We start from the raw sequence: 23,865 nt of genomic DNA on the forward strand, positions 1-23,865 counted from the left end.
CAAACACGTCTTTTCTACTCAGAACAGCAGATATTTAGAAAGTCTCTTGGGGAATACAGTTCTTCAAAATTCAGAAGTATAGAAGTAGACAGCAAAACATCCCAAGTTTTACAGGATATCAATGAAAGAAATATTCCCATATGCTTAAAACTATCAAAGCATTAAGATTATGTAATGAACAGCACAAAGCCTGGGAGAATTATTCCTTTAAAAAAATATGCAAAAAAAATAATAATTTATTCCAACATGCCTTAATTGGGCAGACAAAACAACACTTCCCCTATTTTCACATTGTATATTGTTTATCCAAAATATATGTTTATCACAGATCCCTGTATCCACAATTAAACTTGTCCTTTAGGGATGGAATAAGCTGCACAGTAGCATTTTTAAGATAATTACCTTTCTAATGAGAATCTTTCCTTCTCTTCTCCCCTGAAAAGAGAACAAAAACTTGTATTTCAGTATATTTTCCTTTACTCAGACTAAATTTATAGCATTTCAGACAACACACTTGCATTAAACTTCAAGCAAAGAGACACACCACTTTCTCTCTTTGTCTTTGAATATTTCCTTGCTTTTGACAGGCAGAGTAATTTTCACCCAAGGATCCAAAACTGAAATATCACTGCTACACACAACTACCAGTCATTATGTGCTCATTACCAGCCTAGGGAAGGATCCTTATGTAATTGTGATTGTCTGCTCATATTTTTAAGCTTGTCACCCACAATTAACCAGTTTGACACACACACACACACACACACACACACACACACACACACACACACACCCATGGTCATAAATACCATGGGAAACCAATAATTCCCAGACTGACTGGTGATAATTGCAGGTGGTGTGCCTTGCTTGTACTTTTAACGCTAGTCAGAAAGAATTTCAGAACTCCTTAAAAATATTGTAAAAGTGAGCAAGATATTTTGCTGTCCATCTCCAAAAGCAATGTAGGTGCCTATATATAGGACCTCATGCAGAATCACTACTCCTTAAAAGAATATACTTCCTGTGATGATGAAGATGAGGGGAACAAAGTGTCGTGGGGAGATAAATCAAGGCGTTTAAAATGAATACCAACTAAAGCGCACTGATTTTAGATACCAAAGTAACTTTAGAAATTCCTAAAAATAGACAGATACATAGCCAATTAGAAATTAAGTGAAGGTAGATTTCTGATTATGTGGATAAAAAGCAAAGAAAAAAAAATCTTGGATGACAATTGGAGATGTTCCCACCAGACCAGTTTTGAAACAAGACTTTTTTTTTTTTAAGATAACCATTAAAAACTGATAAATTGAAGAGACTGACATTTGATTGCAATGAAATTGATTTGAATGATTTAGAATCAATTTAACTTATGCATATTAGTTAATTTTGAAAAAGAACATATCCTACTCTGGAGAAATTGCCTTTGATGTCATGCTGCTGTAACACTAATGCCCACCATTCTATAATGAGTGCACTAAAAATGGAACCCTATCGTGACTTTTGGAAGAGTGCAGCACTCTGTTGCTTATCTACTGATACTTATTTTTAATCATTTCACTTGCACAATAAATCTTTCATACATGACTCAGCCATTTGTGACTACACTGTCACTGCAATTACAAAAGCCAGCACAATTTTCTTATCTTTTAATAGATTTTTTCCCCCTTCTTTCTTTTTGTGCTAGCAATTTGATCCAAATTAAAAAAAAAAAAAGGAGCAAACTAACTGTGGTAACCAGTGTAATTAAAAATAAATAAATCAGAAAGTATTACATGTATATCACTGCGTCAATGGCTGTTTGCTGAATTGATAGCCCTCTTCCTAAATAATGCCTGGCACCGAAGATATCCTTGTGATGAAATAATGTTATGTGCTTTCTTCTATATTCCACAGATTTTTATTTTGTTTAGATGTTCACAACTTCATCCTATACAATTCCATATCAAGACATTTAGATGTCAGCTTTGTACATAGCTAGGTTATGTTGTGCAATAAGCAGGCAATTGCAGGAACTCACAACATTAGAAACAATAAAAGGCAATGAAATTTTAAAAAGCTTATGTGAAACCTCTGCCTTTCTCTCATTTTTAAATTATGCTGCTTTTTTGGGTGGGGACCATTTGTGTTTCATCTTTATATTGTGATTTCACATTTGAATTATATTATATTTATGCATCTCCTCGAGTGCTCTGGCAGTAGGGGAGGAATGCTTTATAACATTATTATTTAGTATTTTTCATTATCTCCTCTTTATAGGAACATACAGATTGTAGACCATACAGAGCATTTGGATTGTGCTGGTTATCCATTTCAACATGTTTCAAGACAATATTGCTCCTTAATCTGCAAATTTAGCTTCAAAAGATCTCAGTGTTGGTTGTTATCTCTATCATTCAGCAATAGCTCTGTTGATTTACACTGATAAAGATAATGTAAAATATAAGCAGTAAAATATAAGCAGTGAAGTCCCCCTGCAAAAGACAGAGAAGGGGAAAGACTGCAATGTTTTCACCATTACACAATAAAGAGCTTGTTAATTGCTTGTAAAATAAACAACAGGGTGGATACTGGGTAATTTGATTTTTAAACTGCACCACTTCTTGCTGTTTACAGTATTAATCAACTAAGATTTGAAATGTAGCATTTAAAGAATGTATTCACTAAATACCATACAAATGCACAAGGATAACACCAATGAGAAAAGCAACTGATTCAGCTATTCCCACTGAAAGTGATTGCGCAAACAGAAATGATCAGATACTTCTCACATTCCAACAAGCCAAAAAAAACCCCCAAACAATTACAAGGAACACAACACGAACTTACCATGGCTAAAGCTCCACTGAAGCTAAGGAATCTGTCTAAAACCTTTTCAATTTTACCTTAAAGCTGTCGCAGAAGGTTTTTCATGGCAACTGTTACTAACAGTATCTCTCTATCTAAGGCTAAGCATGAGTACTCTGAATGCTACAGAATAGCATTCTTTATGGTGCAGCACCTTATTAACAATTCTCATAAAAGAATAACCCTTGAGAGAAATTCTCTCCTACTCTAAGAAGATATATAGAGCTAACTTTTAAGAAACCATGAACACAACCACCAACGACAAACCAACAGGTTATTGGAGTGAGATGATAATGCTGATTTAGCTACCCCCACCAATGAAGATTACAGAGAAATAATGAAATGCACTTTAAGCTCTGCACGTTTCAGTCAGCCTCTCTTGATAAGAATATTACCTTAATTTTACAAGAAGGTCTTACCAATAGGAACTCATAGGTGCTGGTACACTTCAGGCTCCAGTGGGCTTTGCCCTAACACAGTGGGTCTCAAACTTTTGTACTGGTGACCCCTTTCACACAACAAGCCTCTGAGTGCGACCTCCCCCCCCTTATAAATTAAAAACACTTTTTTTATATTTAACACTATTACAAATGCCGGAGGCGAAGCGGGATTTGAGGTGGAGGCTACAGCTCGTGACCCCCCATGTAATGACCTCATGACCCCCTGAGAGGTCCCTACCCCCAGTTTGAGAAACCCTGCCCTAACACATCTTTGCTTCCTGAATATCCCAAATTATCTTTCCAAAGCATCAAGAGGTACTGGTTTACAAAAATGAACTGTCTCACCATAAAATAACCTAGACATAGTATTCTTAATATATTATGATTACAGGAGAAAGACATTAATGATAGCTTCATAATGTATCTTCATCTCAGCTTCATGGTTTGTTTGGGGTTTTTTGCATAAATTCAAAGTGATGTTCCAATCCATTCAGCCCAAATACATGCTAATAAATAAAACACAGTACCACAGTTTATCTGGAAAAAAAAAAAAAGAATTTTGCTGAACCAATGTTATAAAGTATCATTTAATATTTAGGCCCCAGTCATACAAAGACTTACACATATGCACTGTCTTTTTGTACCTTTCATTGTCTGTTTCTTTATGAGAAAAAAATTAATCACAAAATCAACATTAAAAACTTTTATTCACCTTTATGTGAGTAGTTCCATTGACTGCAGTGGAATTACCCATAGAGCATAAGTCTATGTAGGATCAGAGCCTTATTTTGTACAAACACTTGTAACAATTGGTTACATGTGGAATCCCTTCCTTTCCAGAGGCTTATTTACTAAATTCTCTGCACCTTCACTATCAGTAATCTCCCTGTTTCTAAAAACATTTCTGGTTTATAATACAGGTGCCTAAAAGATCACATCTTATTAAGTTTTGTTAGCAGTCTGCGTTGTGATCACGGACTTCCTTTTTATCCATTTAGTGCATTTCTAATACTTCAATGAAATTGATCTGTCTTCTTGAAATCGGCACTGTCAGCAACACTATATTTCATCTTTTTGTTTTTTAAAATGTAACTGCTGACAACAGATTTTTGAGTTTATAACTTAACCTTGAGGCCTTGCTCTCAAATGAAACATGGCATATAATATAAAAGGATTTTTAGATATTATTATTCAAAAAGTCCACTTGACTATCTCCAAGATGCGTATGAATGGAAAGCATTTTTAAAGATTTTATACCCCTTTTTTACACTCAAATGGTGAAAAAAATGCATATTCTATGCAATAAATAAAATATCCCCAGCTCTAAGGACCATGACAGTTAAAATAATAATCCATATAAGAAATAATCAAGAATTTTAAAGATTTTTAATGTATGCATAGCAGATTAATGCTATTAAATACTTTTTATAATATGCTGTGTTGTTTTAACCTTCTTGGTCCCCGGATATTAGAGACACAAGGTTGGTGAGGTAATATCTTTTACTGGACCAAAAGCTAGTCTCTCTCAACAGAAGTTAAACCAATAAAAGATATTACCTCACCCACACTGTTTATAATATTTATTTAATTTTAAAAGATGCTTAACTGAGCGCAGATGTACACCACTAGTGACCAAAGTACAGCTGCAGCTATTGTAATGTTGCCCATTTGGCACCATCATAATTTTATTAACTGCAACCTGTCAGAGTCTCGTACCAATGCTGTTCAAAAAACTCATTGAAAACTAGGCCCATACATAACAGACACGGGCCATGATCTTGGTAAGGGATCCATCCATGTGGGGGTTCGACTGACTTCAATGAGACTTGCAAGGGTGTAGAGTTTATGTGGATGGATGCCTTCCTAGGGCTGAGGCCATAGTCAAACCAGATTACAAACAGATTAGAACAAGGTTACAGATTAAAAGGGAACTGCAGCATCATAATACAGTCCCTCCATGGCAGGTCTACAGTGGAAATGCTGCAACTGCGCCACTGTAGTGTAGACACTTACGACAACAATGGGAAGAGTTCTTCAGACACTGCAGTAAATCCATCTCTCCAAGAAGCGGTTGCTAAATCAACAAACAAAAAAAATCTTCCATCAACCTAGCACAGTCTACACTGTGGCTTAGGTCAGCTTAACTAAGGCCATGTCTACTTTAGCACCTATGTCAGCAAAACTTTTGTCATTCAGGGGGTATGAAAAAAAACAACAACCCTGAGCGACATAAATTTTGCCAGCGTAAGGGCTCGTATGCACAGCGCTATGTTGGCAGTAGACGCTCTCCCATCGACAAAGCTACCACCCCTTGTTGAGCTGATTTTATGTTGACACGAGAGCGCTCTCCCATCAGCATAACGCAGTTACACAAGTGCTCTCACAGCGGCACCACTGTACCGATACAGCATTGCCAATGTAGACCTGGCCTAAGACTCTCAAGGGTGAATTTTTCATACCCCTGAGCAATGTCACTAGGTCGACCTAATTTTCTAGTATAGATCAGCCCTCAGAAGAACAGGAGTCCAGTTCATGGTTACCTCACATATTCTGAAAGCAAAATGGGTGTAAAACACAACCATCCTGACTTAGTGTCATTTTATACTGGTGTAAATAACCACACAGGGCACAGAACAGTAGTGAAGGGGTTCCAGAAACGAAGCACAGTTCTGTAAATATAAGCCAACTTAGTCCCATCTACACAGGCAAAACCAGACCACATTATAGTATTTGCACTACTGCTGTTTTAACTTATTTCCTTAATGTGGTAAATTTTGTATGGTAGATGGATCTTTACAAAAAAGATACTAACCTCAGAACCATTCCCACTGCCCAATTTTGCATTATGCACATTTCAACTAATCAGCCAGTCTGTGGTTACAGAAGACCACCAAAACCAACCACATTTTTATGATGATACACAAATATAATATTGGACAACTAGATAGAACTGCTGAAGATACCGATTAAAAATAAATTCTTTACTTGTGTCACCAACATCTCTGGCATATTAACGTAAAATAATTTTACAGGTCTAATTTTCACTTCACCATTTATGCTGTTTACTTGTAATATTTCACTCAGCTTTGACAATTAAACTAGACTAATAATCAGTTTTATTTCCTGCTGTGGAGTCTGAGTTTTCATTACTATACAAGAAAATGTGTGCGGGGCGGGGCGGGGGCCCCCGCTGGAAATCATGAAAGCATTTCTGTTAACATTGCATTAAATTCATCTTTGGGCTAATGCAAGTCCCACCACTCCACTTAAGCTCTAAACAGGACCCACACAAGTATGCCTGTAAAACCCCTACGGGCCACAGAAATGGTCTCTGTGCCAGCCCCACATAGGCCATCACAGAACGATGGGATTAGGAAGGCTGAGGGCTGGCCAAGGAAGGTGCCATGCTTTGATGTAGTTTCAATGGCCCAATGCACTAACTAAATAGCCTGGAAGGACTGCAACCTCTGTTTCAGCCTGAGCACTGTGTTGGGGATGAATTTCGCCTCCCCAAAACCTTCACACTATCTAATATATGTAGATGGAATGAATTTGGACTCCCTTAAACTCCCTCCCCGCCAATAAACACTACATTTTGGGACTAACATAACTGGACTATATCCGTTTAGAACTTTGCTCCAACTAAGACACAAATGAAAAAAATGCTAAGACATGCTATTACTATGTTTTCAGAGTGTAAAGAATTGGCAAGAATGACAATATATACCAGTAATTCATTAGAGAATGAATAAAACATAATTATTATATCTCATTTTTGTATTTAAATATATCTTTTTTATAAAGAAGTTTCCTTATAGTGTTCACATTTGCAATATTTCCCTATGTGACAGATTCTATCTCATCATTACATCTATAGTAAAATATCAAAATACAATGACAATGTCAGAATGTTTGCTGTAACTCTGATTGCATATGCGGGAGCAGCTCAGCAGGATTCCATCAGGTGTAACAGCTCAGGAAGCTGGAGTAAATGTGGAAGCTAATAGTACATAGACCTACGGTGTGAACCATGCTTAACAATTCATTTAGAAAACTTGGGCTCCTCTTGTCAAGAGCTTAGGAGCAGAAGGAATCCAACAGCCACATGTGCAAAACAAGACAGAGGACAACCCAGTCAGCAGCAGCAGAAAGACAACCTTGTCAGAATGTGGCCAGAAAGAAGAAAAGAAAAGACAGGCGTCAAAACAGCAGCTCCCATCAGACCAGGAGGCAATGTGGAGGGGCTCATGAGCGCTAATGGGAGGTTAATTCTAAACAGGGAATGAGAGGAGGGCATAAAAGGGGCAAAAAATAGCAAAAAGGACCGCAAAAGAAAGAGGACAGAACAAAGGCATAGGTGCAGAAATGAAAGAACACCACAACCGAGAAAAAGAAAAAAAAAATCATCATGTTATATCTTGGTATTTTGATCATATGTTTATTTTGTGTACATGTTTCCTTACATGACAGAGATGCTTAACAGCAATCACTAACATCTGTGACTCCAAACGGTAACTTCTGATCACTGTGTGGCTCATGTCAAAAGGTCTGACTGTCCTGATTACACAAGAGACCATTAAAGTTATGTTAGATCAAAAAGATGTCCTTTTTTCCTAATATATTAAATGGATTATAATTAATCTATTTGGTAAGCATATGCAAAAGAATATATATTTAATCAGGTAAATAAAATCTAAAAAGGGTTTATATGGAGTTATGTATACAGAAATAGGTATGTATCCAAGGTGTAGAGTGGTCCTTTGCACAGATATACCCCTTTCCTTCTCCCTCCCCCACCCCCAAAAAAGCATAAAATGTACTGAATGGAAACTTTAGTGCACTGTGACTTTTCAACATAATGGTATGTGTTATTTTGTTAAACAAATATGCAGTAAATTTAATGGCTTCTGTCTTTGAATGAAACTATCCATAATATTAACAGCATGTTTCTGCGCTTAATTTAGCTAGGTAAAACTGTCCAACATCAGTAAAGATCTAGAATTAAACTTGCTCAGGTCACTAGAGGGATGGCGCAACCCATTACGCGACGTAGGCGGTCACCTAGGGTGCTACAATTTGGGGGGCGGCGACTGCGGCGGTATTTCAGCGGCGGGACCTTCCGCCGCCTCTGTGGGGGGCAGCATTTTGGGGCGGGACCTTCTGCCGCCTAGGGTGGCAGAAAAGCTGGCGGCGCTCCTGGGTCACTAGATTCAATCTCTTGGTTAAAATTTATATCTTCTATCCAATATCTTTAAAAAAATAATAATAACAACAACAACAACAACATTACCTGCCATTGCAGTTCATGTGTGAATGAGTCACCAGAGTCAAGATAAGCCAAACAATTTTTAAAAAGTAATTTGGGAAGTCAGAGAATGGAGCTACCCATTAGGATGCTCTGACAATAAGGTAACGCCATCATGAAATGAGTATGTAGGATTACTCATGGAAAGTTACTCATGGAAAATGGATAATTCACTTCTTACATACTTCAACACTGCAGAGAGCAATATGAGGTTTTCCTGTAACACACGCTAGAGCATTAACTTTGCCAGACACTTTATCTGGAGAAATCATCAGTAGCTAGTTTGCAGAACAAAACTCTGTAAACTAATATGAAATCAGGTGAAGAGCTCTAACTAATCATGTTAAACCTAAGTCAGAGTTACAAAGCAAAATATTCAGCAATATAAATGCCTCCTTAATGTATTGTTCAGAATCAAACCATCTATCCCAATGAGGACACAAGTCAATCATCAGTCAAATATAGCCACACAGAACTAAATGAACCTAACTTGAAACAGACAGGATTTAAAAAAAAAAAGTTATAGGACAACCAGTTTTAAATAGCTTTCATTTAACTATAGAATTTGAATTCCAGAATTCCATCAAATCTGAAATAAATGTCTCACGACCTCAATTTTGTATCTTACAGCAACTGTTTTATTTAGTATTTTCTAAAGAATTCTTTTATTCTGTATTTTATTTATCTTGTAAAGATTTTTCAGGCACATGGAATCACAAATTCAGGAGTGAAGTGCTTTAACAGACATGAGACAACCTTTAAAACATCTACAATAACAGAAGAAACTTCAGAGTCTTACAAACTGATCAAAGTGCACAGAAAGCAGAGTTCTACAAAAAGTAGCATCCAAAATGTAACTAAGATAAACAGAAGCAATCTTTCTAGGGAAGAGGCCCTGATCAACTCCAAGCTGGGAGGCATACCAATGCATGTTTCTTCTCCCCAGTGCCAGCCAAAAAGAGCATGGCCATCTTGTGTCAGATACCAGCTGCTCAGTAAATAATGATAATCTCTGCACTATATAAACACATTTTTCTACCCAGTATTACAAAGCAGATTCTAATGAATAAACTTCTCAATCCTTCCATATCTGGACCCAGCTCAACCTTTGGGTAAAACAGGACAGAGACAGAGTCATACTGATCAATCTGCCAAATCCCAAAATAAGGGACAAATGAATAGTAAAACAGAAAAGCTTAATATAATATAGAAAATAATTTGGCATTTGTAAATTAACAGTTTTAATCTCATTTTCTTTATGCCAATAATATACAATAATAAAAACGAGAGGAAACCAGGTCTGTGAGGAGTAGAAATAAATCGGAGTCTGCAGCAATGTTTTACTTGTAAAATTCCTAGAAAGTGGAAACAGAGGAACAGCCCACAAAGATCTCAAAACTGCAGACTGAGGTAGACTGTGTTGCGACATATTTAGCAAATGAGCATGCTGAAAATGCAAAACATATATACACACAGAAAGAAAAATTAAGTTTCTTTATTAAAAAAAGTGTCAGGGTACCTATAATTTGAAAGATACAAGGGGGATAATAGCAACTGCCCTGGCCTCCCCAGCCTACAAATAAATAACTGGTCTGTAATAAGAGGCAGTTGAGAGAGATCTATGGACTCAATCCGGGCTGAGCTGTAAGAAGCTGCCTCTGCCTCTTAGCTATGTCCAAGACCCTCTCTACTCAGCAACAAGCAGCTCCACCTCTCCCTTAAGTTTGAGGAGCCCACTTAGGACTAGATGCTAGGGAGGAGGACAGAAGAGGAGGGGGCAAATGAAGAGACAGGCAATGAATCCCGAGATGCGGAAGGATGGAAACAGAGATAATTAGGCGTCCTTCATTGCTGTTGTATCTCCAATTCCCCCTCAATTCCCTGCCCCCATCCCCCAGGAGACGGGGATGTCAAAAAAAGTTGATCAGCCATTTCCAATATATTTTTGCTCCTTCTACTCCACCAATCCACTGAGCAAGACGTGTTAGGTCTCTTCCTTCCTTCCTACTGCCCCCCACCCCAGACCCCAACTTAGGAGGCGTCTTGTAGAGGAAATCTGAGCCATGGGGGAGGGAGGGGGGAACCAATTCATTTTCCGTGAATGGTTCTGCCTCCTTCCCTCCCGCCTCCATCAGACTTCCCTCTTCACGGTTAAAGGGGGCAAATAACTACACCCCCCCCGGAAGACTCCCCACCCACAGCTCCCCTCCTCCTGTCTCCTCCACGGGAGAAGGACCTATTGGGTCCTCCAGCCCCTCCCCCTCTTTCCCCTCGCCCCTCAAATGGAAGGAATAAGCCTGTCAGAGGAGCATTTAAATGCCCCTAAGTCACTTTAACTACCCCCTCCACGCTGTACTTGCCCCCTTACCTCCGAGGGGCCCCAGAAACGGGCAGGGCTGAGGGCTTCGTTCGTCACGGTTCAGCTCAGCTGCCGCCGAGCCCCGAGGAGGAGCCGACTCTGGCACCCACCGACGGACTGACTCACACAACTAACTAACTACTACCAGCGGCCGGCCACAAGCAGAGACCACGCCCCCCACGGCGCGCGACACCAACCGTCCCTCCCCCTTCCTCGCGCGGGGCGCCAACCGTCACTCTCTCTACTGCGCGCACGGAGGAAGGAGAATCTAGCCACTCGCGCGCTCCCGAGCACACGGGACACCGAGCCATGAGCGCGCTCTCGCTATCGCAAAGCGCACGCCGATTGGCTCGAATGGTGGCAAAGGGCGTGGCGCCTCGGGGAAGACACTATCGGTTTGCTGAGAGATGGTCCTAGTACGGTGTACTCAGAGCGAGAGAAGGGGAAACTACGATTCCCAGCATGCATTGCATCCACCCCGCCGCCGGGCCCTTTAAAAATTGCATCACCACGTACGTGAAGATATACTGCCGCCAGTCGGATCAAATAGTTCTGCGCTGGCTTTCTCCCTTTCCTTTCTCGGCTCTCAAGGGTGAAGCGAGAGGAGTCGGTTCACTCCGATTCCACTGTCGATTCCCTTGCGGAGCCTTCCTACGGGGGGAGGAGGACCGGGGAGGTAGGGTGTGAGAGAGGCGGAGAGATCTGTGCGGGGCAAAGGGAAGGGTAAAGCGGCTGTGTGTGTGTATGAGTCTGGAGGAGACTGAGTGGGGTGAGGGGATTGCGCTCCGTAGGGTGACCCCCCCCTCCCGGAAATCCATCCTGCGGCAGGTCAGTAGAGAGGGTCTGAGAAGCCCCGAGACCCACGTATCCCATCTTCCCGTTCGTGCGGTGCGTGAAGGCTTCACTGGGGAAGGGGACACCCCCATACCCTTGCTCCTAAGGGAAGGGGGGCCTGCCTGGGCACTCAAACCCCAGCAGGAGGTGGGGCAGGGGAAACGTATCTTCCTCCAGCTTCCGTCCCTCACCAGCCCCAGCAGCCTTTATTCAATCTCAGCCCCTCCTCCCCACTAACTTCTCTTGTGACGGGAGAGGAGGGGATGAGCTACTGGTCTTCCTAGCCCCCACCCCCCACAAGACACCAAAGGAAATCGGGGAGTAATCTCTAGGATAGGGAGCCCGGGCCTCGTGTGGTGATGAGGGTTTGGAGGGGAAAGGAGGGTCAAATGCACCTGGGGCCTCTTCTCATACAACCCCCATACCTGTTAAGGCACCAAAGGGGGGGGGGGGAGAATGGTGGCGGTCCTTTAATTTCTTTATTCCATAAACCTTGACTGTCCTATGAGATGGTATAGTTGATACTGAAAACTGCAAGATTGAAAATCCACTCCCAACTGGGGAGCTTTAACTGCTAGTTCCTGTAGCATTTAAGCTTCTAGTTCTTGGGTTTGCAAAGAAAATATAACAAACCTGAACAGCCTCTTAAATCTTCTGGTAGACTGCTTTGGGCTTTTTCAGAGCTCAGCAGTTGCAGAATACAATTGACAAGAACAGTCAGTTTCACTGCTACTGTCAGGGACCAATGGGTCAGCAGTAAAACGGATGAGAATGATGTCAGTGCCATGTTCTTTCTGCTCAGGAGAGCTATGAGCAGCTGCTTGCAGGAGGGATGAAGTAGTAGAATTGCACCTACCTTGCTGTGGAAGGGTAAAAATTCATCCTTCCACCCCCTCATAGCAGCCAGGAAGCTTTGCAGGGGGGGAGAGAAAAGGAATGTTGGAAGCAAGAAGCAGCTTTAGATTTATCAAACACCTCGTATCTAGAGGCTAAATTGAAAATTGGGACAGCACTCACCTTACCAGCAGATGGAGGCTGGTCTTCTTACTGAGGCATTGCCTCTGAAATTTGATTAAGGAGTGCAAGCATATTTCTCACAGGTGTGTGGGTGATAGGCTTAGACCACTTGCTAGTTGGTGACCATGATTGGTACATTTTTCAAGACCTGATTATCCTTATTTTACAGATGTGGAAAGTGAGGCATGTAGGAATATTAACTTGCTTAAGGCCACATCATAAATCAATGATAAAGGTGGGAATAGAACGTGAGCACACTTACTGTCACTTTAGAATGTTGGTGTGTGGTTCCTGAGAATATTTTCAACATGCGGTTAGGTATATAGATACTTATTTCATTGATTATGATGGGTATTTAAAATGCTAGGAAACTGCAACAGACACAGATAAGCATAGCAACATGCTATTCGGCTGCTACTTCACAATGGAAGGTTAACGCCTTTTTTAGACTTTTATTTTAATGTTTTCTAACAATTTCTGGCAGAGATGACTGGCTCCATTAACAATACTTTGCTTTTCTAAAGCATCTTCTAACCAGTGGTTACAAAATGCTTTGCAAACATTAAAGATTATCCTCATTTTAGGATTGAAGAAACTGAGGCGGGGAGACTTACTTTCCTGTGTTACATTGAAAGTCTGATAGAACTGGGTTTGGAACTCCTGATTCCAAATTCTTGACTTTAACAAGAATATCTTTCCTTGGTTTTGTCGTAAGTCCTTCAGCTCAGGGCTTGAAAAGATTACAAGATACTTTTTAGCTGTTATTATCCCAGAGGTAATTATGGAGGATGAGATGTGTGGGCTGAGCAACAGTGAAGCCCAGGGGCAACATGTTGGAAGAAGCTCAGTTATTCTCCCACCAACAGTTGGGCAGAAGGTGAGGAGACTGAATTTTCTACCAGTTAGCTGTCTCTAGCACCCACAAGTAGGTTTCATCTTTTTTATTCACATCTAGCTGTTAGAAGGGGGTGGCAGGGAGAAAGAACTTTCTATCTTTCCTTTCTTCTGTCCAGAAGCTCTTTGCCATTATCTTTCTCCCAGAGACTACTGGTTTTACTCTACCTTTACACCCCAACTTTCATTTATTCATTTATTTATTGTAAGGGAAGGTCTTTCCTCTATGACATAGCCCCAGTGCTTGCAGTGGCTGCCTCTGTGGCTAGTTTTTTTCTAAGCAGCAACTGCTTGAAATGACATTCTTGACCGTTTCACTGGTGCAAACAAGCTTTTGAATAGTAGCAGTGAAACTGATCAGTCTTTGCCAGGCTGCTGGAGAGCAAAAGGATAGTTATGAAAATTTATCAGACATCTCCTATATATGGGCCTAGAAGATAAGGTGATAAGTAACAGTCAACATGGATTTGTCAAGAACAAATATTGTCAAAACAACCTAATAGTGTTCTTTGACAGGGTAACAAGCCTTGTGGATGGGGAAGAAGCAGTAGATGAGATATATCTTGACGTTTGTAAGGCTTTTGATACTGTCTTACATGACCTTCTCATACGCAAACTAGGGAAATATAGTCTAGATGGAGCTACTATAAGGTGCATGAATAACTGGTTGGAAAACCATTCCCAGAGAGTAATCAGTGGTTCATAGTCCAGCTGGAAGGGCATATTGAGTGGGATCCTGCAGGGATCAGTCCTGAGTCCAGTTCTGTTCAATATCTTTATAATGATTTAGATAATGGCAGAGAGAGTACACGTTTGTGGACAGTACCAAGCTGGGAAGGGTTGCAAGTGCTTTGGAGGATAGGATCAAAATTCAAAATGATCTAGACAAACTGGAGAAATGGTCTGAAATAAAAAGGAAGAAATTCAATAAGTACAAATGCAAAGTATTCCACTTAGGAAGGGGCACAATCAATTGCACACGTGCAAAATGGGAAATGACTGCCTATGAAGGAGTGCGGCGGAAAGGTATATGGGGGATATAGTAGATCACAAGCTAAATATGAGTCAACAGTGTAACGCTGTTGCAAAAAAAGCAAACATCATTCTGGGATGTATTAGCAGGAGTGTTGTAAGCAAGACATGAGAAGTAATTCTTCCACTCTATTCCGTGCTGATAAAGCCTCAGTTGGAGTATTGTTTCCTGTTCTGGGTGCCTCATTTGCGGAAAGATGTGGACAAATTGGAGAAAGTCCAGAAGAGAGTAACAAAAGTGATTAGAGGTCTAGAAAATATGACCTGTGAGGAAAGATTGAAAAACTTGGGTTTGTTTAATCTGGAGAAGACTGGGGGTTGAGGGGTCTTGATAACAATTTTCAAGTATGTAAAAGGTTACAAGGAGGAGGTTGAAAAATTATTCTCGTTAACCTCTGAGGATAGAGCAAGAAGCAATGGACTTAAATGTCAGCAAAGGAGGTTTAGGTTGGACATTAGGGACAACTTCCTAACTGCCAGGGTAGTTAAGCACTGGAATAAATTGCCTAGAGAGGTTGTAAAATCTCCATCATTGGAGGTTTTTAAGAACATGGTAGACAAACGCCTGTCAGGAATGGTCTAGTTATTATATAATCCTTCCTTGAGTGCAGGGGACTGGATGAGATGACCTACTGAGGTCCCTTCCAGTCCTACACTTCTATAATTAGCAGCAGAGTCACTTGAGCTATCTTTCTGCAGACTTACAAAGGCAGCACTAAATTGATCTATACCCATTTGTTGTTTGGAAGGCTCTTTGCAACTATAATGGATGGAAATATATATATTTTTTTAAATTGAGGTTTAAATTCTTCAGACATTTATATTGTAACTCTCCTCACTTGCTAGGGCAGGCTCATTCATCCTGAAAAAGTGGGTGAGTGGGATGCCGCTATGTCTCACACCGTCATCTTCCTCTTTGCCAGAATGAGAGTTGTATCAGTGCTAATGTTGCTAATGTTAGGTACAGATATTTCCTCCAAGCTGAATTCATGCTTTGCCACTGGTTGAAACAAAGGCTTCAGATAGTAATCTGGAGCATGCCAAGCTCAGAATTCATTCACTTTAATGAATTACTAATACTCTGTAGTGAAGACAAGTGCTGGGTTTTTTTTTTCCTCAGCTAATCTGCCCCTTTGAAATGCCCTCACTGTCATCATTTGATTAGCTGACTTTGATCTCCTCCTGGCTTCAGTGGTTGGTTCCTGTATGAATTCAAGCTTAATTGTTTTGGTGCTGTAATTCCTGTGTGGTGTAGTACATGCTAGAGCTTTTTGTGGGTTTTGAAGTCTTTAATTTTTCTAGGCGCTGAAGAGTTACGTTTCAATTCACTCCCCCACCCCCACCCGAAACTCAATTATTTGCTCAGCTTTAGCTGGAAGTGAAAAGCTCCATATCTCTGCACCAATCTTGTGCCCCTTCAACAATAGCTTTTGCTTCCAGGAAAGTTGGACTATTTTGGTTTCACACTGAAGTGATTAGAAAATGTCTGCCCTTCCCTACTAAAAAGTACTGGTAAAACTAAAAGAACATTAATTTCCCACAAATCTTAGATATTAGACATTAAACTATTGTAAAATCTCCATTTCATAGATTCATAGATTCTAGGACTGGAAGGGACCTCGAGAGGTTATCGAGTCCAGTCCCCTGCCCTGATGGCAGGACCAAATACTGTCTAGACCATCCCTGATATACATTTATCTAACCTACTTTTAAATATCTCCAGAGATGGAGATTCCATAACCCCCCTAGGCAATTTATTCCAGTGTTTTACCACCCTGATAGAGGTGGATGTTGTTGATGGAGGTCTTTATTTATAATGTCCTCAGACAAATAGGTAAAGATACTGTACGTACATGATAACAAATGACTCCCCCCTCCTCTTTCTCAACAGACTAGATTGATAGTAGACATCAGTTGATTGATTTCAGTTTTGTGTATTGTATTTCTTATGCAACATACAGTAAACAGAACCAATGTAAAATAGTGCTGGTTTCACCATGTTACTATATTTGGACTTGTTGTGACTAAAAATCGGTTGGTTTTTTTGTACGGAAGTAAATATAATAAGTTGTGACGTTGTAGGCCCAACAATGTGCCTTTAAGTCACTAGAAAGCTAATGAACGAAGCAACTGAAAAATTTATTAAATAGGTTGTTTTGTAGCTTAAAGAATTGCCACCACCTGAAAGCAAGAAAAATCACTGTAGTTGAAACTGAATGACTTAAAGAAATGTGTTATTGATGAAAGCAATATGTATGAAGTCCCTGGCAAAGTGAAGGTGTTTTGGTGAAAAGTGGCAGTTTATTTAAAAAGGAACCCAAGAACTGTGGAATAGAGGGAAAGAATTGTGAACAAGCTTAAAATTCCTCTTTTCTTAAATATTGCAGAAGTGTCATGATGGTTTTTATTCATTCACTGTATTGAAAAAGGGGAGTTTGATGTGCTGGTGATCTTTGTTAGTGTTCCAAAATTAAAAAAAAACAAACTACAAAATAATTGTAATGCCACTTCTTTGGAACAGTTCTTAATTGAATTAAATTCTATTTCTAAATTACAATTTCTATGTTATGGAAGCAGTAGTTAATAGCACTCTATTGTAACGTAGAAATAAATTGCATGCATTAAGAAACATTGCTGAAGATCTGTTTGGACTCTTGCTACATGAATGTTCTTAATGCTTGTTACCTTAGTTCTCCTGTGCCCTAATGTATTTTTACTTCCTAGATACTAAAATTGTTCAGACATTCCTGTCTGGTTGATTTTTGTCTCCTGAATGTGATGGTTGTCTTTGGGACAATAGAGGGTTTTGGCCAATATGGCCTTGTCTACCCTGGTGAAAATTTAATTTAAAAAAAAATTGGAATAATTGGAAGCCTAGTGAAACTAGGGCTTTATCAGCCTAACCCAGTATTGCATTGTTTTAATTACTGTTTTTCAGCAACTTTAACTAAAATAATGGTTAAAACAAGTGTGGCTGCTAGAGTCTAGTTTATGCTGTAGCTCATGCCTCTTCAGGTGAACTGGTGTTAGAACTGATGGGAAATTTTTGTCAATTTCCCCACTGTGAACATAGCTTGGTTCTTTCACTTATTCCCTTGTCTTTCTTTCAAAGCCTTAGACTCCTAATGGCATGTCAATTTCTAGCCTCACAAAGCTGTTTATCCATTATTTGTTTTTTTTAGCATACCATCAGTAAATACTAAACCCAGGGTTGATTTACAAGGCCAGACTAGTCAATACCATACGAGTAAGGCCAGATTAAGGCAGCCTGAGCTCTAGGCACACTGTGACCCTGGGCCCCTGTGGCTCCATCCACTAGCAACTCCTCCCACAAAAGTTAGGGACACTGGCATGGGTCCCCCTTCTACTCAGGATTGGCTGCTGAGGCATGCTTTCTACCCCGTTAAGAAAGAGGAGGCATCAGGGTACTAGTAGTACTCACTCCAGCAGCTCAGATATATCTGGTTGGGTGGATATGCCAGACCCACTGGTTTTAGAGTTAGCGTCATATTGAGATTCATGGAACACTTCACACCTCTCAGAGCTGTTGTTCTGTGCAGTCTTCAGACTCGCAAGGATATTGTTGCTTTGGTTACATTTACTCTGAGTTCATGTTTTGAAGCTTTTCTTTGCAACCATCCGGGCTAGAAGATATAAAAAGGCACCGGAGACATCTCCATATTAAAATAAAAGCTGAAATTCTGATATAATCATGAGTCCAGAATATGCTAAGCATGTCTCGTGAGCTGTGAAGTGGGAGATAAGTCTGTCACTTACCGTGTGCCTGGGAGAGATGGGGAAAGTGAGCTGTGAAAGAAAGCTTTTGGTAAGGTTATGTCAAGCTGTGTTCCCAGTTGCGCCCCAAGACTAGTGTTACTATCCGTCCGGGTTTCCCTGGACATGTCCGGCTTTTTCAGCGTTAAATGGCCGTCCGGGGGGGGGATTTCTAATCAAGTAGAAATGTCCGGGATTTCCCCCTTCCCCTCGTGCAGAGTGCGGCTCGGCTGATTGGATGGCGGGGCCTGATTGAAAGCCGCTCGCAGCCACTGGGGCCTCTAGCAGCCAGAGTCCCTCCTCCTCCCCCGCAGAGCAGCACAGAACAGTGTTTGAGTCCACGTGGAGCCCGCAGCTCTCCCTCTGCCGGGTGAGCAGGGCAGGCGGGGGTGCAGAGGCTGCAGGGTGAGGAGCAGGGCAGGCAGGGGCATAGAGGCTGCAGGGCAGGTAGGGGGTGCAGAGGCTGCAGGGGTGGGGGGGTGCAGGGGCTGCAGGGTGAGTGGGGAGCAGGGGGCGCAGAGGCTGCAGGGCAAGGCGGGGCAGGCAGGGGCATAGAGGCGGCAGGGGGGGCAGGGCAGGCGTGGGGGTGCAGGGACTGCAGGGCGAGTGGGGAGCAGGGGTCACAGAGGCTGCAGGGGCGGGAGGGGTGCAGAGGCTGCAGGGCGAGTGGGGAGCAGGGAAGCACTTAGCAACCCCCAACCAAGATCAGAGCGGGAGGGAGGAGGGGGAATGCGGGGTGCTCAGAGGAGGGGGCAGAGTTGGGGCAGGGACTTTGGGGAAGGAGTTGGAGAAGGGGCAGGGTTGGGGTGGGGCCAGGGGCGGAGTTGGGGCAGGGCTGGGGGTGGGACCGGGGCCCCGTGGAGTGTCCTCTTTTTTTTAAATGTTTGACTATGGTAACCCTACCCAAGACTTACATATGCAGCAGCCTATAGGGTTTGCTGTTTCTCTCTCTCTCTCTCTCTTCTGAAACTGTCATTGCATAAGTGTGACATAAAACTTCACATGCAGCTTTATTAGGAGCAGGTAAAGAGGTGTTTCCAATACAGGGAGTAATGGCACATGCGGTGGAATGATGCAGACTGGCCTATTAAGAGATTGTTCTCCAACCCACTTTTGGGCCATGGCGACTTTTACCCATAGCATTTCAAATCATAAAAAGAAGAACAGGAGGACTTGTGGCACCTTAGAGACTAACAAATTTATTAGAGCATAAGCTTTCGTGGACTACAGCCCACTTCTTCGGATGCTACTCTGAAACATTTCAAATCATGCCATCTGAAAATGTAACTCTTGTCTTTATTTAATCAAATCTCTAATGAATAGACAAAAGTAGTAAACAAATACACGCTCTACACAAGCATACCATAATGCCTCACTTAAATCCTCCTTCAATCTCTCTTAGTGCTGGTGAGGAAAGATGGGGTCTGTGGAATTAACAAGTATGGATTCTGATGACTAAAGAAGGAAGCCAAATTAGAGTTCATAGACTCATAGACTTTAAGGTCAGAAGGGACCATTATGATCATCTAGTCTGACCTCCCGCATGATGCAGGCCACAAAAGCTGTCCCAACCCCTTTCCCTTGACTCTGCTATTGAAGTCCCCAAATCCTGTGGTTTAAAGACTTCAAGTAGCAGAGAATCCTCCAGCTAGCGACCCCTGCCCATGCTGCGGAGGAAGGCGAAAAACCTCCAGGGCCTCTGCCAATCTACCCAGGAGGAAAATTCCTTCCTGACCCCAAATATGGCGATCAGTAGAACCCCGAGCATGTAGGCAAGATTCTCCAGCCAGACCCTCATTGGCCATTGATACTATTTACCAGCGATGGCACGCTGTTTATTTGACTAAAATCACATTATCCATTAAACCATTCCCTCCATAAACTTATCTAGCTTAATCTTAAAGCCAGAGAGGTCCTTCGCCCCCACCGTTTCCCTCGGAAGGCTGTTCTAATATTTCACCCCTCTGATGGTTAGAAACCTTCGTCTAATTTCAAGCCTGAACTTCCCCACGGCCAGTTTAGATCCATTCGTTCTCGTGTCCACATTAGTACTGAGCTGAAATAACTTCTCTCCCTCCCTGGTATTTATCCCTCTGATATATTTAAAGAGAGCAATCATATCCGCCCTCAGCCTTCTTTTGGTTAGGCTAAACAAACCGAGCTCCTCGAGTCTCCTTTCATACGACAGGTTTTCCATTCCTCTGATCATCCTAGTGGCCCTTCTCTGTACCCGTTCCAGTTTGAGTTCATCCTTTTTAAACATGGGAGACCAGAACTGCACACAGTACTCCAAATGAGGTCTCACCAGTGCCTTGTACAACGGTAGCAGCACCTCCTTTTCCCTACTAGATATACCTCGCCTAATGCATCCCAGGACCGCATTGGCTTTTTTTACTGCCACGTCACATTGTCGACTCATAGTCATCCTGCGGTCTACCAGGACTCCGAGTCTTTCTCCTCCTCTGTTACTTCCAACCGATGCGTACCCAGCTTGTAACTAAAATTCCTGTTGTTCATCCCTAAATGCATCACCTTACACTTTTCACTATTAAATTTCATCCTATTTCTGTTACTCCAATTTACAAGGTCATTCAAGTCTCCCTGCAGAATATCCCAATCCTCCTCTGAATTGGCAATACCTCCCAACTTTGTGTCATCCGCAAACTTTATCAGCCCACTCCTACAGTTGGTTCCGAGGTCAGTAATAAATAGATTAAATAAAATGGGACCCAAAACCGAACCTTGAGGAACTCCGCTGGTGACGTCCCTCCAACCTGACAGCTCACCTTTCAGTACGACCCGCTGCAGTCTCCCCATTAACCAGTTCCTTATCCACCTCTGTATTTTCATATTGATCCCCATCTTTTCCAATTTAACCAATAATTCCTCGTGTGGTACCGTATCAAACTCTTTACTGAAATCGAGGTATATTAGGTCCACCGCATTTCCTTTATCTAATAAGTCTGTTACTTTCTCAAAGAAGGAGATCAGATTGGTTTGGCACGATCTGCCTTTGGTAAAACCATGTTGTAATTTGTCGCAATTGCCATTGACCTCAAGGTCCTTAACTACTTTCTCCTTCAAAATTTTCTCCAGGACCTTGCACACTACAGATGTTAAACTGACAGGCCTGTAGTTACCCGGGTCACTTTTTTCCCCTTTCTTGAAAATAGGAACCACATTAGCTATTCTCCAGTCCAACGGTACCACCCCTGAGCTTAAAGATTCATTAAAAATTATCGCTAAGGGGCCTGCAATTTCTCACACCAGTTCCTTCAATATTCTTGGATTAAGATCATCCGGTCCGCCCGACTTAGTCCCGTTAAGGTGTTCGAGTTTGGTTTCTACCTCAGATACGGTAATCCCCCCTCCTGTATTCCCCTCTGTCACGCTGCCAATATTCCTAAGCCCTTCATTGGCCTCATTGAAGACCGATGCAAAATATTCGTTTAGATATTATGCCATGCCTAGATTATCCTTAATCTCCACTCCAGCTATAGTCTTCAGCGGTCCCACTTCTTCTTTCTTTGTTTTCTTCCTATTTATAGGCTATAAAACCTCTTACTATTGGTTTTAATTCCCCTCGCAAGGTCCAACTCTACACGGCTTTTGGCCTTTCTCACTCCATCTCTACAAGCTCTGACCTCACTAAGGTAAGTTTCCTTACTGATCCCTCCCCTCTTCCACTCTTTGTACGCTTTCTGTTTTTTCCTAATCGCCCCTTTGAGACGGTCGCTCATCCAGCTCGGTCTAACTCTCTTGTTTACTAACCGTTTTTCCTTTCTCGGGATACAGGCCTCTGACAGTTCCTGCAACTTTAATGTAAAATAATCCCAGGCATCATCTGCCTTTAGATCCATAAATATGTTAGCCCAATCCACTTCCCTAACCAGTCCTCTTAATTTATTAAATTTAGCCTTTTTAAAATTGTAAATCCTAGTCTTCGATTTAATTCTGTTAATCCTTCCATTTATTTTAAACCGAATTAGCTCATTATCACTTGAGCCCAGGTTGTCCCCTACAACTATTTCCTCAACGAGGTCCTCACTACTCACCAAAACCAAATCCAAAATGGCCTCCCCCCTCGTCGGTTCAGCTACTACTTGATGAAGGAATTGATCAGCAAGCACATCTAGGAACATCTGAGCTCTATTATTGCTACTAGCATTTGTTCCCCAATCTATATCTGGGAAGTTAAAGTCCCCCATAATTACACAGTTCCTATTAGTATTTACTTCTCTAAAAACATTAAATAGTTCTTTGTCCATATCCAGGATAGATCCTGGCAGTCTATAGCACACCCCAAGCACTATCCCAGGGGAGGCTCTAGTAGTTCTTTTACCCAGTGTGAGTATTGCCCAGACGGACTCCGTCTTATCCATTCCATCAGTTATTATTTCTTTACAGCTTACCTCATTATTGACATACAATGCCACCCCCCCCACCTTTACCTTTGTTCCGGTCGTTCCTAAACAGCACATACCCTTCCATACCTGTACTCCAGTCATGACTACCGTTCCACCACGTTTCAGTTATTCCTACGATATCCAGTTTCATTTCTCGGACCAGGAGCTCCAATTCCTCTATTTTGTTACCTAGGCTTCTTGCATTGGTGTATAAACATCTTAATGTATGCCGTTTAGCCTGTCTGTCCCCGAAAGCCTCCCAGTGGCCATACATCCCAAAGCCCTCCTTATAGCACCACTCCCTTAGCCAACTATTTATCCTCACAATCCTGTCAGCCCTTTGCTGCCCTTCTCTAGGAACAGGCAGAATCCCACTAAAGATGATCTGAGCCTCGATTTCCTTGAGCGTCTTCCCCAGTCTGGCATAATCTCCCTTGATTCTCTCTAACGAGAACCTAGCTGTGTCATTCGTTCCTACGTGAAGGATGATCAAGGGGTTCTTACCTGCTCCTTTTAGGATCCTTTTCAACCACAGGTCCACATCCCGTACCTTAGCGCCCGGTAGACAGCACACCCTTCTGTTCTCTGGGTCCGCCCTGGTCACAGGCCTGTCTAACCTCCTCAGTAAGGAGTCCCCAATCACGTAAACCTGCCTTTGCCTGGCGACAGTGCGATCTACTAATCTATCCTCTGTTCCCTCTAGTCGTAACCTGTGTCCGTTCCTATTTTCCCTTATACTCCCCCTTGTGCCATCCTGTATCCTCCCGGGGCCCAGATTTGGTGCTGTCTCCATCAACTCCTCCCCTCTCTCTATTGGACTAGCTGCTCTTCTCTTCTTCCTCACCCTCCCACCTTCAGTTACCACCTGCTGCCCCCCTCCTCATTATCTAAACGCCCAAACCTGTTCCTGAGTTCTATTTCCCCTTCACTAGCCCTCCTTTTCCTTGGCCTGCTTCT

At 41.9% G+C, this 23,865-nt stretch overlaps 2 protein-coding genes across 49 annotated transcripts in view; one reads left to right on the forward strand and one right to left on the reverse strand.

Moving 5' to 3' along the window:
* PEAK1 (pseudopodium enriched atypical kinase 1) overlaps positions 1-11,240 on the reverse strand; it is a 254,072-nt gene extending 242,832 nt beyond the window's left edge. For 20 of the 42 annotated variants that reach the window (XM_065558457.1, XM_065558440.1, XM_065558445.1 and 17 more), the window contains exons 1-2: positions 10,961-11,162; positions 403-435 (exon numbers count right to left, since the gene is read on the reverse strand). The gene's annotated coding sequence lies outside the window, so the exon portion shown is untranslated. Of the gene's footprint in view, positions 1-402; positions 436-1,775; positions 1,931-2,829; positions 3,294-5,300; positions 5,362-10,960 lie in introns of those variants that run through there. The other 22 variants (XM_065558458.1, XM_065558446.1, XM_065558456.1 and 19 more) reach the window with 5 other exon arrangements.
* Positions 11,241-11,267: 27 nt separating this feature from the next.
* HMG20A (high mobility group 20A) overlaps positions 11,268-23,865 on the forward strand; it is a 78,711-nt gene continuing 66,113 nt past the window's right edge. The window contains exon 1 of one of the 7 annotated variants that reach the window (XM_065558462.1): positions 11,268-11,463. In XM_065558462.1, the coding sequence (XP_065414534.1) occupies positions 11,414-11,463 (50 nt within the window). In that variant the 5' untranslated portion in view covers positions 11,268-11,413. Of the gene's footprint in view, positions 11,464-11,487; positions 11,780-22,133; positions 22,156-23,865 lie in introns of those variants that run through there. The other 6 variants (XM_024110451.3, XM_042842389.2, XM_005290588.4 and 3 more) reach the window with 6 other exon arrangements.

Source organism: Chrysemys picta, chromosome 10, assembly GCF_011386835.1.
Source record: "Chrysemys picta bellii isolate R12L10 chromosome 10, ASM1138683v2, whole genome shotgun sequence".
In the NCBI taxonomy this organism is placed as follows: domain Eukaryota; kingdom Metazoa; phylum Chordata; order Testudines; family Emydidae; genus Chrysemys; species Chrysemys picta.